This window comes from Amphiprion ocellaris, chromosome 9 (assembly GCF_022539595.1).
Source record: "Amphiprion ocellaris isolate individual 3 ecotype Okinawa chromosome 9, ASM2253959v1, whole genome shotgun sequence".
Classification (NCBI taxonomy): Eukaryota; Metazoa; Chordata; class Actinopteri; family Pomacentridae; genus Amphiprion; species Amphiprion ocellaris.
In genome coordinates this window covers 23,156,179-23,173,647 of record NC_072774.1, presented here as the reverse complement: position 1 = coordinate 23,173,647, position 17,469 = coordinate 23,156,179, and the positions used below count along the sequence as shown (strand labels likewise).

Sequence of the window (17,469 nt, the reverse complement as noted above, 5' to 3'; positions counted from 1 at the left end):
CGGCGTACATCTGAGGGCAGATACAACACAAGCAAGGATCTAGTCGGGAGAAAACAACCTGGATATTTTTATTTTTATTTATTTATTTATTTTTTTCGCTTTTCTTTTTGCAGTGTCTCAAGTGCAACAGTTCAGTTTTAGTAGAACTTTGAGAATTGATTGATCAGGTTTGACAAGTTGAACCACAACACCTAACGTATTGGTAAATAGTCGGATCCAAGCAGATAAATAATATAATAAACTAATAAAACTTTACTGAAAACAGAAGAAAAGCAGCTTCAATTTCAGAATTTTTCACGTCTGTTTTAGTAGCAAATAAACATCAGTAATAAATGAAGTTTTGCTTTTTGTTCTTCAGGATTTTATTCGTTAGAAATAACTTACAACGTGATTTACCTTCAGTCGCGTGAGACAATAGGTGATAATGAGGAGCCTTTAAATAATCTTGAATTAAGGCCTGAAAAAAATATGAAAATGTCTACAATGTTTAGAATCGTTCGTTCTCACGTTTCAGTTTTCTGATGTTTGGTTTGAAATAATCTCAGAGATCATGAAGATGAAAAGCCTCTTCTGTTTTCAGTATTTTTGTTTTTCTTTTTTTAATCGACATTCTGAACAAAACTGAAAAATCTATTTTTGGTCAAATAAAATTTGACCTTCTAAAAACAGCCGTCAATGAACATAAAAAGAAACAAAAACAGTTAAAAGAAATGATGCCAAAAGGCTTAAGCTTATTTATTTCTAATAAATTTCCTTCAGATGCCTGTTTATTCTTATTTTATGTAAAATTAGCAATTCATTCACATAAAATGAATAAAAACATAAAATGCATTAAAAACCTTCTAAAAAGTAATTTCATACAAAAATGAATAAATACAAAATAATTAAAATGAAACAGCTGAAAATGGATTAGAAAGGGAAAACCTATCGTGAATAAATATATACAGTAATAAAATTAAACGAAACATCCTGAATAAATTAGAACAAAAATGTTATGATTAATTACAAATTAATTGAACAAGTAAAATCTGAATCAATACAAAAATATCACATGAAATACTAATTAAAAATAAATAATACTTTATAATAAGGTTCATAAAATGAAATAAATAAGGAAATAAAAATATGAAAAATAAATAAAAACATTTGAAAAAATCAAAGCTGGTTTAATGAATGTTCTTCACTCTGCTGTAGTTCTGGTTCTGGTCTGTAGAGGGCAGCAGAGCTTAGCTGGACCGTCTTCTGACCAGATTACCCAGAGTTCCAGAGGTCTGAGGACGGGGCGGAGCCTCACCTGTCCACACCTGCACAGAGCTGAGACGCTGAAGACTGAAGGAGGAAAAACAGACGAACAGAAGAATGTTGTTCAGAACTACAGAATCCATTTGAACCGGACCAAAGCGAACCGAGCCGAGCCGAGCCGAACCAAGGAGGTCCCATCTGATCCAGCTTCAGTCTGGACTCACTTGGACTCACCTGAGACCCTCTGAGGACTTTTACCTGAATCAGGAAGTGGAGCAGCTGCAGACATGGTGAGTTCAGCAACTTCAGTATCACTTAAAATTGTTTCAGCTGCAGAGAAACACTGAGTCTGGTTCTGGTTTTAATTCTGGTTTTGATTCTTGTTCTGGTTGTTTGAGGCTGTAAATCTTCTTACAGCTGAAGTTTCTCTGCTGGTATTTGTTGGAATTAAAAAAAACTTTCTGATCTCAAAGTTTATTCATTTTGAAGTTAATTAAAGAATAAAGTAAATAAATCAGAAAAATAAAACGGAGTCAAAAACATACAATTAAAATATCACAAATAAATCAAATATTAAACAAAAACAAATAAAAAATAATAAAAATCACAAATTAGTATAAATTACAAATAAATTAATAAAACAAGAACATAAGAACAAGAGCAAATAACATAAATAAAAATATTTTTAATTAAATGAGCATAAATAACGAAATGCAAATAACAAATATAACAAATGCATAAAAGTGAGATAAAAACAAACAATAAAACATATGTACAAAATAAATAATGGGATGAATAAAATTAAAATAATAAAATAATTTAAAACTAAAATATCTTCAATATTTGTGTTCAAATAAATAGAAAAAATAAAACACAAAAAAGGGCAAAATTGCATAAATAAAAATTAGCAAACATCAATAAATAAAACACATTTATGAATATCACAATGAAGTGAAATTTAAAAACTAAAATGGGATAAATAAATAGAAAAACACTATGATATTTGTAATTGATAGAAATAAAAGAATATAAATAATATAAAAGCAACCAATAAATACTCCCGTTACCATGGAAACCATGTTACCATGTGATCAGGTTGTTTACTTGTTTGTTTGTTGTAAATTGAGACGATGTTTATTCTGAGCTGATGTGACTCAGACCAGCCAATCACAGAGCAGCAGGCGGCTCAGCGCAAACTAAATCACAAAAACCCACATTTAATTTGTAATTTTATTGTTCAGAAAAATTTCTTATGACTCTGGAGGAGAAAACTGAGAAGATTATTTAACATTTTATGGACTCAGAGGTTTAAGCTGAAGTTTTAATCTCTGTTTGGTGTGAAAACTTTAGTTCACAGACTGAAATTCTAATCACAAACAGACACACACAAACGTACTTGTTTATGTAACTAATCCACACTAATCTAATCCTAAACCTAAAACTAAATCAGAACCCTCTAACTTTGAATGGCCTGAAGGTCCTCACTTTGATATAAAACTCAAGTTGGCCCTCAGAGACATAGTTTGGTAACCCCACACACACACACACACACACACACACACGCACACACACACACACACACACACACACACAAAACCTGCAGTGTGTTTTACATGTTCAGGCGTCTCTTCAGCTCAACAAGATCCAGCAGGACAGAAGAATGTTGAGAATCCAGGAGGAGATGTTTCCTGAAACGTTGCTGAAACGTTACTGGGACGTTACTGGGACATTTACCGTAGGCTCCGTCAAACAGAACCAGTCTGAAGGTTCCTCAGAGTTTAACAGCGGAGAACATTCACTGAGGTTCACATGAACACAAATGTACAAATATACAGACATGTTATATGTAGTATTTCTGCACTTAAACACGCTGAGTCATGCTTTCTCTCAAACCTCTGCATCTGTCAAAGTGAACAAACGTGCTCATCAATATAAATGATCATCAGTTGTTATCATCATGGATCAATCTGCACTCGATTCCTCTCCATGTGAAAAACACACCATGAATATGAAACAAAAACAGATCAATTATTCTAGAATATAAATCAATACCAAGCCTGTCCTAGCCATCCCAGACTGAACTGGAACATAATGAAAAATATCAAATTTAGGTATTCACAAAGAAAATATCACAAATAATACAATTAAATGGAATATAAAGAAATACAAATTAATGACTATGTTACATATTAATATATAAGTAAAGTTAAAGATTAAAATGAGATCAGTTAAAAGCAATCTGGTATTTTTAATAACAACGAAATACGAACCAATAAATAATACAAATAAATGAAATAAAATAGAAATTATAGATTTCAATACTTGTAAATAATTACAATTAATAAAGAAAGAAAATTAAAAGAAATAAATAGTAAAATAAAGAGTGAAAAGCTAAATAATACAAATAAATAAGAATATCAAACAAAGAAATGAAAAAAAGTTTGGCCCACAGGGCAGTAAAGCTTCTTATGTTTTCAGTATTTTTTGACTTTTTGAAAATCAACATTCTGAACAAAACTGAAACAAATAAATTTTTTTGGTCAAATAAAATTTGATTTTCTAAAAACAGCTGATTAATGAACATAAAAAGAAGCAAAAACAGTTCAAAGAAATGATGCCAAAAAACTGAAACCTTTTTATTTCTAATAAAGTTCCTTCAGATGCCTGTTTATTCTTATTTTATGTAAAATTAGCAATTCATTTGCATAATATCATGAAAAAAACCAAATAACCCCCTCTGTTTGTCCACAGGGCAGTAAGGAGCGCTACCACTGGCAGGCTCAGAACGTGAAGGTGAGTGGAGTGGACGACATGGTTCTGCTGTCAAAGATCAACGAAGACGCCATCACAGAGAACCTGAAGAAGAGATACATGGACGACTACATCTTCGTATCCTAATTATTTATTCATTATTGTGGTTATTCCTTCTTGTGAGTGAGACCTGGTCCTGGTTCTGGTTCTGGTTCTGGTCCTTGACCCGGTGGTATCAGACCTACATCGGTCCAGTTCTGATCTCAGTGAATCCGTTCAAACAGCTGCCATATTTCACAGACAGAGAAGTGGAGCTGTACCAGGGAGCGGTGAGAGAGACAGACAAACAAACAGATACACATGTAGACACAAACAAACAAACAGGTAAACAAACACAGATAGACAAATTCATTAACAACCATGAACACAAACAAACTCACTAACACAGTAACACAATAACACAGTAACACAGTAACACACACAATAACACAGTAACACAGTAACACACACAGCAACACAGTGACACAAAGTTGTGTGATTGTGTGTCTGTCTCCGCCCCCTAGGCCCAGTATGAGAACCCCCCTCACATCTATGCTCTGGCTGACAACATGTACAGGAACATGATGATTGACAGCGAGAACCAATGCGTCATCATCAGGTGGGTGGGACTTCACAGTGTAACACAACAGACACACAAACAGGTCTAAGCATGTGCAGTGTAACATGTATGTTGATCTGTGTTCTGTCAGCGGCGAGAGCGGAGCTGGAAAAACTGTCGCTGCCAAATACATCATGAGCTACGTGTCCAAGGTGTCAGGGGGAGGAGACAAAGTACAGGTCAGTACTCAGAGTACACAGTCAGTACTCAGAGTACACAGTCAGTACTCAGAGTACACAGTCAGTACTCAGAGTACACAAAGGGGTACTTATACAGGAAAGTACTCTGATTATTCAGGTCAGCATTCAAAATACAGAACAGTACTCACAGTACACTGATCAGTACTCAGTTTACAGGTGAGTACTTAGATTAGAGGTCAATATTCACATTACTTAGCTCAGTACTCAGATTACAGTTGAGTACTTAGAATACAGGTCAGTACATAGGTATCCATAGTTACTGCTGTTGTCGCTGCCGTCTCCATGGTTACGCTGTTGTTCTCTGCAGCACGTTAAAGACATCATCCTGCAGTCCAACCCACTGCTGGAGGCCTTTGGAAACGCTAAAACCGTCCGCAACAACAACTCCAGCAGATTTGTGAGTACAACTACTACGTGTTACTCAGATATAAATACACAGCGAGACTGTTTGAAGTACTACACGTTTCTCAGATGTAAAGTGACAGAGATATTATTTGAAGTACTACACAGATACTCTGTGGTTGTTTCAGGGGAAGTACTTTGAAATCCAGTTCAGTCGAGGCGGCGCTCCTGATGGAGGAAAAATCTCCAACTTCTTACTGGAGAAAAGTCGAGTCGTGTCTCAGAACCAAGGAGAAAGAAACTTCCACATCTACTACCAGGTACTGGAAAAAGTACTGCAGCATGTACCACAACATGTACAACCAGGTACTGCAAAAGTTACTGCAGCATGTACCACAACATGTACAACCAGGTACTGCAAAAAGTACTGCAACAAATACTACTAGGTATCCTGTACTACTCTATCACATGTGCTACAGGTCCTGCATGTGTTAAATGCTTGGAGTAGTGGCAACATTTGATCACTATGACCTTTGTCTGACCTCTCTATGACCTCTGACCTCTCTCTGACCTCTGACCTTTGACCTGTTCCAGCTGTTGGAGGGGGCCAGTGGAGAGCAGAGGGAGAACCTTGGGGTCACGACCCCCGACTACTACTACTACCTCAACCAATCAGGAACCTACACAGTGGAGGACGTCAACGACAAGAAGGAGTTCTCCGATACTCTGGTAGCTGTACTCACCTAATACTATCTATATAGTATTATACAGTGTGGTGGGTTTGTTTGTCTGAATGACAGAATGTGTTACATTAACACACCTATGAAGCAGCAAAGTGTTAAACCATCGTCGTGTTAAACTGTCGTTGTGTTAAACTGTTGTGTTTGTGTGTCAGGGAGCGATGTCAGTTGTGGGTCTGTCTATGGAGGATCAGGATTCGGTTCTTCAACTTGTTGCGGGAATCCTTCATCTGGGGAACATCAGCTTCAGAGAGGAAAACAACTATGCTGTGGTGGAAAGCCAGGACTGTAAGAGAGACAGATTACATTACACAACCTGCATTACACACCCTGCATTACACAATCTACACAATCTACTGCACACAGGGCAGACATGAACAAGTGTTTATAAAGTGACTCAGCTCAGGTAGATTAAGTCCTTTAAAACGCTCAGAAACTGACTGAAGCTCTGCGAGTCAAACACTGTCGACCTTCTCAGAGTCAACTCTATCAGATGTGAACTCACACACATGAAACACATATGTTCAGATTCAGAGTGACGTCCAGCACCTGAGGAGATCCTCATCACTGATGTACATACCAACAGACCTCTACAGATCCTCTTAGAAAACCAAGAAGAAAACAGTTCAGAACTCCATAGAGAATCTGTCTGATTTTAGTTTCATTCAGTATCACGGTGATCAGTGGTGTTTGGAAGAACATCGGTGATTCTCTACAGACAGGAGCTGCTCACACACAGTTCTGCTGCTTTATATAGTAATTATAAACTAGTACAGAGTTAAAAACAGGAGCTGCTCACACACAGTTCTGCTGCTTTATATAGTAATTATAAACTAGTACAGAGTTAAAAACAGGAGCTGCTCACACACAGTTCTGCTGCTTTATATAGTAATTATAAACTAGTACAGAGTTAAAAACAGGAGCTGCTCACACAGTTCTGTTTCTTTAAACTGACAGTCTGATTCGGTGTGAACTGAAATAGGCTGAATAACAGACTGAAGCTGTAGCTCACAGCTGACTCATTGCATCCAGCAGTAATGTAAGTAATACAGAGGTATTATTGCAGCAATACTATTTAAAAAGGTGTGTGTGTAGAGTTGTGAAAGTGTATCTAGACTGTGTGTGTAAATGAGTGAAACTGAAAATTCTGAACAGATAATTCTTCATGTCCACTTGTGTCTCGTCTGTCAGTCCTGGCGTTCCCGTCCTTCCTGCTGGGAATCCCTCAGGACGGCCTCTGCAGTAAGCTGACCAGCCGGGTGATGGACAGTAAGTGGGGTGGGAAGACCGAGTCCATCTCCGTCACCCTGAACACCGAGCAGGCCTGTTTCTCCAGAGACGCACTGTCCAAAGCTCTGTACACCCGACTCTTCGACTTCCTCGTTGACGTCAGTCCAAGTAGCCTCTTCACTCTGCTTCAGTCTCTCTGTGGGTTTAACGTCTTTTCACTCAGTTTCTTCTTTTCTCTGTCAGTGTATCAATAAAGCCATGCAGAAGGACCAGGAGGAGCTGAACATCGGAGTCCTTGACATTTACGGCTTTGAGATCTTCCAGGTACTAACACACCTTAATGTATCTGAAACATGCACCTGGATTTACTCTGAACCTTTAATCCATGTCTTAAGGTTCCATCCCCACAGTCTAGAACTGTCCTGGACCAACAGAATAAAGAAAACACGTTACACAGATTAAACTAAAAATTCAAGCTCCACAGCAGAAACTCAGTGCACCAAACTAAGTCCAGCTGTAATTTCCAATCAGGCTACCTGCATGAACATGGTTCTAAAATGAGCTATGAACAGCAGAACTCAAGTGCAAAAGCTGTTGATGACATTTCTAGATGCACCATGAATTTCTGAGGATAAACCAAAATATTGGAAGACAAGATGAGTCCCAGTCTGCAGAAGATGGAAGAAGAGGAATATTCTAGCAGGAGAACATTCAAAGAACAACATCACACAAGAGCTTCTACACTAGAACAAAGTGGAACTAGAACCTGGACAGAACCTTTGTGGTATTTTCCAGAGAAAGCTAGAGGAACACAACCCCTCTAGCAAAGAGCAGCTGAAGAACACACTGTGAGAAGATGTGAGCAGAAATGAGTGGACTCTGGTTTCCTCCATGCTGAGGAGGACTGAGTCTGTCATCAGAAATAAAGGTGGACCTGTGAAGGACTGAAGGAACTAAAGAAGCTAATGAAACATGGACTCACTTTAGTTCCATTCATGCATGAAATCTATGTGAACTTCGCTCCCTCTTGCTCTGTAAAATTATTTATTATCTACTTCTTTTTCTATTTTCAGAAAAATGGCTTTGAGCAGTTCTGCATCAACTTTGTCAACGAGAAGCTGCAGCAGATTTTTATTGAGCTCACTCTAAAGGCTGAACAGGTGACTTCATCATTTTAAATAACTTTCAAAGTAGACAAACTGATTATTGATGAGGCTGATCGATCAATTTAAATTCCAGATTCAATAAGAAATAATTTGGCAACAAGTAACTTTGGTGATTAGAGATAAATCAGGAGTCTGTCTGTGGCGTCTCTGTGCAGGAAGAATATGTCCAGGAGGGAATCAGCTGGAAGCCCATCGAATACTTCAACAACAAGGTGGTCTGTGACCTCATCGAGTCCAAACTGGTGAGTTGACCAATCCCAGAGCAGGACTCGGAGCGTGTAATAAAGCAAAAGTGTGTTAATACATGTCTTTTAAATTCATCCCACACATTGACCTTCAACAGAAACTAGATCCACAGAGTCAGAGGTGGAGGAGGAACTTTACTCAAGTAAAAGTACTGTTACCACAAAAAAAAATACTGCAGTAGTAATAGTCAGAGCAGAAAAATGTCTCCTGTGGCTGTTCCACTGTTTAATATCACACATTAATGTATAACAAGGATTTCACTGATTTCACTGTAGTCTGTTGAATATTTTCATTCTGGATTAATCAGCGGATTATTTCTTGCAGTATGTGATAGATTCAGAATAAACAGAGAAGCTTCATCACAGCGTCACCTTCACAACACCAACCAACAGGACAAACTCTAAATCATTTTAAATACAGTCGTATCAGTGAAATTATTCAAAGGAAAAGCAGCAAAGTTTCACGTTTATCAAGTCATGAAATGTTTTTCCATGAATGAAATTAAACAAATTAACTGATTAACCATTGATCATTAACTGACTAATCAAGTCTTTTGTGTGTTTTCTGTGCAAAAATAATTTTCAAAAAGCTGTCAGATGAACATAACAAAATAGAAAAGAAGAAATAAGAAGATGTTGTGGAAGGAGAATGTGTCATGAAAACCTAAATACAGCTCTTGAGTAAATGTACTCAATTACTTTCCTCCACTGAACAATCTTGTTTTTTTCTGATTTTAAAATCAGTTATTGATCACGTGGAAGTACGAGATGAAACCTCCACATTTTATTCCCATTAATTAAATACAGCTGCTTTGAATTACTGTTGACCGAGTGCTTGCCAGGTTAACTAGTGAGCACTGCTGGTTATTCAGGTAAACTAAGTTTATTTTCTCTACTGCAGGGAAGAGAGAATATTTTACACACAGATGAATCTGTCTCTTTTCAACATGGTCATCAGTCTCTGAATTAGAATCTGCCTCCTGGTGACACCTGAGGCAGATGAAACCTCCTGCAAACATGATGCTAACATTCATTTGGATTTATCACATCTAATCATTTCCCAGAGTCCTCCTGGAATCATGAGCATCCTGGATGACGTTTGCGCCACAATGCATGCTAAAGGTGAGGGGGCGGACCAGACGTTGCTGCAGAAGCTGCAGGGACAAATTGGATCGCATGAACACTTCAGCAGCTGGAACAGAGGATTCATCGTCCACCATTACGCCGGCAAGGTGCTCTGCACACCTCTACTCGAGAACACCTGTACTGTACACCTACACACCTGCACACCTGTCTGTTACTGACCACACATGTACACCTGCCCCTGTCCAGGTGTCATATGATGTCAGCGGGTTCTGTGAGCGGAACAGAGACGTGCTGTTCAATGACATCATCGAGCTGATGCAGAGCAGCGAGTTGTGAGTCTCAGTGTGTGTTTGTCTCCTGCTTTGGTGTTTCTGTGAGGACTCCATGCTCCCAATCTTTGATAGTAGAAATATCACAGCAGGTTGTTCTCATGCTTCAAGTCACCAAAAATCACAAGAACATCCCAAACAAGGCCTCATTGCATCTCACTACATCCGCTTGTTGATCTGAGTTAGTGTTTTCATCATAGAATATTTGGATAATAAACCCACCTATGCGCTGGCTGGTGCGTACAGATGCAGTTTCAGGATTTGACCAGCAGGTGGTGCCACTGTCACTAGAGCAGACACTGTAAAGTATCCGAAGCCCAGGTCTTCACAGTGTAGAAGTATCTGTGAGGAGCTCTTGATAACTTGCTTCTGTGATGTGTTTGTGGTCAGTCCGTTCATCAGAGCGCTGTTCCCTGAGAACCTGGAGGCAGAGAAAAGAGGGCGACCAAGCACTGCCAGCAGTAAGATAAAGGTGAGAGACACATTACACCTCCACCACCACTAACCTCTAAACTGTAGACTCATGTTCCTGATGGAACCATAGGTCACAAACGATATGTTCAAGGGCCATTAGACTGTTAAAAATCTGATGATGCTTTCTGTTTTTTACTTCTGATAAATGGGATAATTTTCAATTTTTTTAAGGATAAATCTTTTCAACAAACAAATCTGCACAATGGCTTGGTGGTTAGCACTTTCACCTTGCAGATCCCTGGTTCACGTAACGGCCTTCCCCAGATCTTTCTGCATGGAGTTTGCATGTTCTCCCTGTGCATGCCTGGGTTTTCTCCGGGTACCCCTACTTCCTCTCACAGTCCAAAAATATGCTGAGGTTAACGGGTGATTCTAAATTGTCTGTAGGTGTGATTGTGATTGTGATTGTTTGTCTGTACATTTGGCCCTGCCATAAACTGGTGACTTGTCCAGGGTGTGCCATGCCTTTGCCCTAAGTTGGCTGGGATAGACTCCAACCGATCCTAATGAGGATTAAGTGGTGTATAGATAATGGATGGATGGAAATCTTTTCAAACAGGCTGGCAGATTTTGGGGTTCAGATTTAACAGAGTAAACTGTTCCCTCCTCTGTAGAAACAAGCCAACAGTTTGGTGCAGACCCTGATGAAGTGCACACCCCACTACATTCGCTGCATCAAACCAAATGAGACCAAACGGCCCCGAGACTGGGAGGAGAACCGGGTCCGACACCAGGTGGAGTACCTGGGTCTCCGAGAGAACATCCGAGTCCGCCGAGCAGGATACGCCTACAGACGGGTCTTCAACAAGTTCCTGCAGAGGTCAGAGTTCGAACATGGTTAGAACCAGGACTACATCCTGCTGCTAACATGCTAATGGAGATTCGTGCTCTTCAGGTACGCCATCCTGACCAAAGAGACTTGGCCCAGCTGGAGAGGGGAGGAGCGTAAAGGAGTCATGCACCTTCTCAACTCTGTCCACATGGACCAGGACCAGTTCCAGCTGGGGAAGTCCAAAGTCTTCATCAAAGCTCCAGAGTCGGTACGAAATGCTCATGAAATGGGTTTCCCACTGTAAACTTTAAAAAATGCATTTTAAAAGTTAAACCTCCTCTAGTGTGAGTTTTAAGGTATACTCAATCACAGTTTAAACTGGGAGTTGAAGTTTAGGTGAAATAAATTTATTCCAAGTTTTGAGTAAAAACTAAGCTGAAGTTTAAATGTAATCCGTATTCGTTTTAAGGAAGTTTTAAAGTTTGATTATAATATACACTACCGTTCAGATGTTAGGGGTCACCCAGACAATTTCATGTTTTCCATGAAAACTCATGCTTTTATTCATGTGCTAACATAATTACACAAGGATTTTCTAGTCATTAATTAGCCTTTCAACACTATTAGCTAACATAATGTAGCATTCAACACAGGAGTGATGGCTGCTGAAAATGGGCCTCTGTACTCCTATGTAGATATTCCATTAAAATTCAGCCATTTCCAGCTAGAATAGTCATTTATCACATTAACAATGTCTAGACTGTATGTATGATTAATTTAATGTTAACTTCATTGAAAAAAAACGCTTGTCTTTCAAAAATAAGGATATTTCTAGGTGACCCCAAACTTTTGAACAGTAGTGTAACCGGGTTAACCAGGATTTAACCAGGTTTAAACATTAATACTTGTTGGTGCAGTCCAGCATGCGTATTGCTAATTGTCCCTGCTGAACATACCATTAATGAATCACCATCAGTGCCTGGATGTTCTAGTTCCCAGCAGCTCTTGGTTCTCTCAGACTGCCAGGTTCTGTCTTTAGTTTGGTTTAATTTTGTCTCTGCAGCTCTTTCTGTTGGAGGAGATGAGGGAGAGGAAGTATAATGGTTATGCTCGAGTCATCCAGAAGGCGTGGCGTAAACATGTTGCTGTCCGCAAGTATGTCAAGATGAGGGAAGAAGGTAAGACGTTCTTCCATCTGTAGATAAGAGTCATCTAAGTTTGTGTCCTGAATGATATTTTGGTTCTTCCAGCCTCCGACATCCTGCTGAACAAGAAGGAACGTCGCAGGAACAGCATCAACAGGAACTTTGTGGGCGACTACATCGGCACCGACAACCATCCTGAGATTAGGCAGTTTGTTGGCCGCAGGGAAAGGATCGACTTCGCCGATGTTGTGGTGAAATATGACCGAAGATTCAGGGTAAGAATCATAAACTTTTAGCAGATCCTTCTTATAAACATCTAGAACATTATCCCAGCCCTGAAATTCATGTTTCTGATTGGATACGTTAAACAGGGTCCAGATCCGAAAGGTTCTTAAGAAGCAGCTTAACCAGATCAAGTCTGTTTCCCTGAGCTAAAATACTAGAACCAGAGCTAGAACCAGCACCAACTGCAACCACTTCCACAACCACAGTCAAAAGTAGAACTTGAACTAGAAAGCTAGTACCAGGATCTTAACTTCAGTATATTCAACATTCTCAGTACAAGGGCTAGTCCATTATCCAGAACTAGTACTATGAACAAAACCAGGTTCAGGATTAAAACTAGTTTTAGAACTAGAAGAAGCATTGGAACTGGACCAAGAGCCAGTTTAAGAAACAGAGCCAGAACTAGAAATACAACTCGTATAGGATCTGAACCATATTTTGGTTTCTCAATGTTGGAACCAGAAGTATGACCAAGACTAAGTCCAGGACTGCATTTGTTTCATATCTAGACCAAGAACCATAACTAGGACTAAAACTAATGGCAGAACAATCCCTCTGATTGGTGGATGGCCTCAGTCTACAAGAGAATGTGAAACTAAGGGGTCACTAAGTTTACTGTTGCTGGAAGTCAAACCTGGTGCTCCTTTACCTGAAGCGTCTCTGGTCCTGTTGTTCCACAGACTGTGAAGCGGGACCTCATCCTGACTCCAAAGTTCCTGTACCTGATTGGTCGCGAGAAGGTGAAACAAGGTCCAGATAAAGGCCAAATCAGGGAGGTTCTCAAGAGGCAGATCGAGCTCAACAAAATCCAGTCTGTTTCCCTGAGGTATTTCACCGAAACTAGAAATAAAACTACAACCAGCGATAGATCTAGAAATGTAGAGAAAAAACAATGGTACAGTAAAACTAGGACCAGGATCAGAACTAGAACTAGAATTGCAACAGAGTCAGAATTGTAACTGTGGAACTAGAGCCTGTAGAGCTACAACATGAGTGAAACTAGAGCCAGGGTCAACACTAGACCTGTAATCTAAGACAGGGGCCATAACTAGAACCAGGACTAGAGAAAAACTAGAGCTAGGGGAATTGGAACTTCAACCAAAGTCATCTCACCAGAGCACCAGCTGAAAGTACAAATGGAACTAGAACTACAGCAAAGATCAGAAATGCAACTGGGGAATCAGAAGAAGGACCAGAATGAAACTGGAACTAGGGTCAGAACTAGAATTACAAATACAACCAGGGACAACACTAGAGCTAGGATTTAAGTGAAACTGGAACCAGGGTCTGAATTGGAACTGTAGAACAAGAACCTGAATTAGAGAAAAGCTACAGCCAAGGCCAGAAAGCTGTAGATGTAGAACCGGAACTAGTGTGAAACTAGAACCATGGTCTGAACTAATCTACAAACAGCACCAGAGTTAGAACAGCAGAACTAGAACCAAGACCATAGTGAAACTGGAAAGAAAGCAGAACCAGGGCCACTAGGCCTGAGCTACAGCTGGAAGTGTAGCTGGAACTAGACCTTGATCCAGAATCATAACTATAAGCATGAACCAGAACATTTGGAAAGTGTAGCATATAAGTTGTTTCCTGTAAAAGAACATAAAAACACCTGATGAGTATTTTGCTATCCTACACCTGTCTGTCTCTCAGCACTCTGCAGGATGACATCTTCATCGTCCACGAGGAGGAGTACGACAGCGTTCTTCAGAGCATCTTTAAGACAGAGTTCCTCAGTCTGCTGGTGAAACGTTATCAGGAGAAAATGGAAAAGAAGCTGCCACTGAAATTCAACAACCTGTCAGTAATAAACTCAGTCAGCACCTCCATGTTATCTGTTCACAGTACAATGAACTGTTACTAACCAGTTACATATAAACACAGAAGTTCAGATTGATTCAGTCTGAGTTAAATAGAACCAGTTCACAACATCAGTCATCTGAGGTAAAAAAAAAACTGACAGTATTCTATTGTCCAGAAAAAGAACCAGACCTACTTCTTCAGACTAACTTTCTCCATCCACTGTTCCCATCCAGTCTGGAGTTTAAGGTGAAGAAGGGCAGCTGGGGTCCGTTCAGCTCCTCGGGGTCCAGGCAGATCCAGTTCCAGATGGGTCAGGGCGATGAGGTGGTCCTGAAGCCCAGCGGGAAGGTCCTACAGGTCTCTATTGGACCAGGTCTACCCAAGAACTCCAGTAAGTTCTCGATTCAGTTGCCATCGTAGAGTGCTGTTCACTCCATCTCACTATCTGTCCATTTGATCTGCAGGACCAACAAGGAAGGACAACCGTAAGAGCCGCTACATGGGCCAACAGGCTCCACCCACTGCCCATTACAACTCAGGTATGGGTTAAACCTCCAGGTGTCAGGACGTCTGTGTCTATGTGGATGTCAGGTTCTAAAGGTTGTTTTGTTTCTTCAGCTCCTTACTCCAGAGGGGGCGGGGCTCCAAGAGGAGGCTACTCCTCCTCCCGAGGCTCACTGCTGAGGCAGCAGTCCAGCATGGAGCAGCCCACCTTGCCCCGTCTCCAGAACCAGCACCGCCCTGACAGCCGTCGCAACCAACACCATGACATGGGCTTTATGAATGTCCCCGACCAGGGAGCTGCAGGGTGAGGCTGCCTGGAATGACCGAGTGTCACCAGCAAAATCAGAACAACCAGGAGAACCAATACAACAAAGATCACCAGTAGAACCTGTAGAATCAAGACCACCAGCAGATCAGTCAAAACAGTAAAACCAGGGTGACCAGTAGGACCAATGTAACCAGTATAATCAATATAACCTGACTCTCCACTTAGACCTCTAAAGCAAGTGTCACGTGTTTAACCAGTACGACCAGTACCACCAGTCACCTGTCCCTGCTCTTGGTCCATATGAGTCCAATAATCCCTGTGTATTGCCTGCAGGCTGCAGCGGCGACGGTCGAAGGAGGTGAAGCCTGTTCCTGGAGCGGGTCGACCCAAACCGAAGCCGAGAACTCCTCATTGCCGAGCGCTCTACGCCTACGACGCCCAGGACACCGACGAGCTGAGCTTCAATGCCGACGACGTGATCGAAATACTCACTGAAGGTACTGCTAGTACTATTACTCTAGTGGTACTGTCACTACTGTAGTGCTACTGCATATCTGCATATACTGCCTTATTATGGCTAATGCTGTTAACATTGTAGTAGTATTACAGCTGCTACTACTGCTGTTTACGTTGTTGATACTGTGATGTCACTGCTACTGCTGCTGTTGGCACTGTGCCTAATACTACTGTTAGCTCTGCTTGCTAATGCCATGGATTATGCTACTGCTAATGCTGCTGTTAGCACTGCTGCTAATGCTGTTGTTAGTGATGCTGCTACTGTCAGTCAGTATTGGTCAGGCCTGTCGTCCTCAACAGCATCTTTATGTTCATGCAGATGCATCTGGTTGGTGGTTCGGTCGGCTGCGTGGTAGAGAGGGGATGTTCCCCGGAAACTATGTGGAGAAGATCTAGGCTTCCTGTCTGGAGTCAGAGGTCACCGACCTGCTGCCGTCGCAGGGTCATCAGGAGCCTGAATGTAACGAGTTCATTCATAAACAAACACATGAATGGCAGCTGTCAGTCAACCAGGGCTGCAGAGGTTGAAGGTCAGGTTCAGGTGTTTCTACCTGCTGACTCCTGGGCTCCAAGTGTCCGCATAACACGGTTCTCAGTCCTGCTAAAGGTCCCCACATGGCTTCAATCTCATGCTGCATCCAGTCCACTTAAATGTTTCTGTGTGACTTCAGTCTCTGATCATCTCAGGTGTTTGTAAAACAGCAGCTTAATCAATTCTCACATCAGTGTTACCGCCTGATATAGTGTTTTGTCCTGCCAGCGCCCTCTGCAGGCTCCAGTGTTCATTACAGGCACAGAATAAACAAATAGCTTAAACATGACAGTAGGTTTAAGGTGTTGAACACGGACAGACAAGATGATCAGAAACTGAAAGTCATGCTGAAGTTTATACATGTAAAACACACTTCTTTTATTCTTCTGAACATGTTAAACATCACTGCTGAAAACACACCAGAGGTTTTATTGCTGATTAAAAGATGAAATACAGATTTATTAGAAATATAATCTTTATAAATGATTAAACATTTTTACACTGAAAAACTCTCCTGCTTATTTTCTGCATAGGTGTCATGTTCAGAGTTTAATCAGTGAACTGATGGTGAGTTTGTTAGAATTCAGAGTCTCCAGCTGATCCAGGAACAGTCAGTTTCACCTCTCTGAGCACCTGAGTGGCACACCTGCATATACAGTCACTTGCAACATTAACTGGTCAGTTTTTGTGCTGCTGGATGGAATCGGGTATTTTTCAGCTATAAATCACACAAAGTGAAACTGCAGGAAACTACATTATCCAGAGTTCTGTACCTCAGGAGGGCTGTGCTGCCTTTAAATGCTTATGGAAATGTGGCTTTTGGTCCAGTTTCTGCAAACTGCAACTGATCTGATATTTTTCACTGTCATTGCTACTACAAAGAAAAAAAACATTTTGAGAGTAACATCCAAATATTTAGAAAAAAAATGTCACAATGTCATGTATTGACAAAATGTTTTCACTTAAATTATGCCATTTCAGTTGCACGTTGATGAATGTGAAAGCTGATGGAGTTCATGGTTTTTATCTGTTCTGGAGCTAATCATTGTAGATCTTGTAAGTTTATGATTTTAAACACAAAGTGTGCAGTTATTAATATATCCTATAAAATTATTTTATTTATATGATATTACAACAGAAATAAAAGAAATTATATATATATATTGAGGAACTTTTTC

General features: G+C 40.3%; 1 protein-coding gene across 1 annotated transcript; it reads left to right on the top strand.

Moving 5' to 3' along the window:
* Window positions 1–1,292: 1,292 nt before the first annotated feature.
* On the top strand, window positions 1,293–16,800 carry myo1eb (myosin IEb). The gene is made up of 27 exons (XM_023298061.3): window positions 1,293–1,532; window positions 3,994–4,131; window positions 4,233–4,322; window positions 4,557–4,651; window positions 4,743–4,830; window positions 5,159–5,248; window positions 5,382–5,513; window positions 5,788–5,922; window positions 6,089–6,221; window positions 7,125–7,321; window positions 7,407–7,487; window positions 8,237–8,323; window positions 8,485–8,571; window positions 9,639–9,806; window positions 9,907–9,992; window positions 10,380–10,461; window positions 11,078–11,283; window positions 11,359–11,503; window positions 12,299–12,413; window positions 12,486–12,655; window positions 13,346–13,491; window positions 14,322–14,468; window positions 14,705–14,862; window positions 14,936–15,010; window positions 15,090–15,279; window positions 15,577–15,740; window positions 16,079–16,800. Exons 1-27 carry the CDS (start codon window positions 1,530–1,532, stop codon window positions 16,153–16,155), a joined length of 3,285 nt encoding a protein of 1,094 aa, XP_023153829.1. The 5' UTR covers window positions 1,293–1,529; the 3' UTR covers window positions 16,156–16,800.
* Window positions 16,801–17,469: the final 669 nt, after the last annotated feature.

Excerpts from the sequence above, each read along its gene's own strand:
- myo1eb (XM_023298061.3), top strand. Across the intron at positions 5,514-5,787 it reads ACTTCCACATCTACTACCAG|CTGTTGGAGGGGGCCAGTGG; the intron begins GTACTGGAAAAA and ends GACCTGTTCCAG. Across the intron at positions 12,656-13,345 it reads AATATGACCGAAGATTCAGG|ACTGTGAAGCGGGACCTCAT; the intron begins GTAAGAATCATA and ends GTTGTTCCACAG.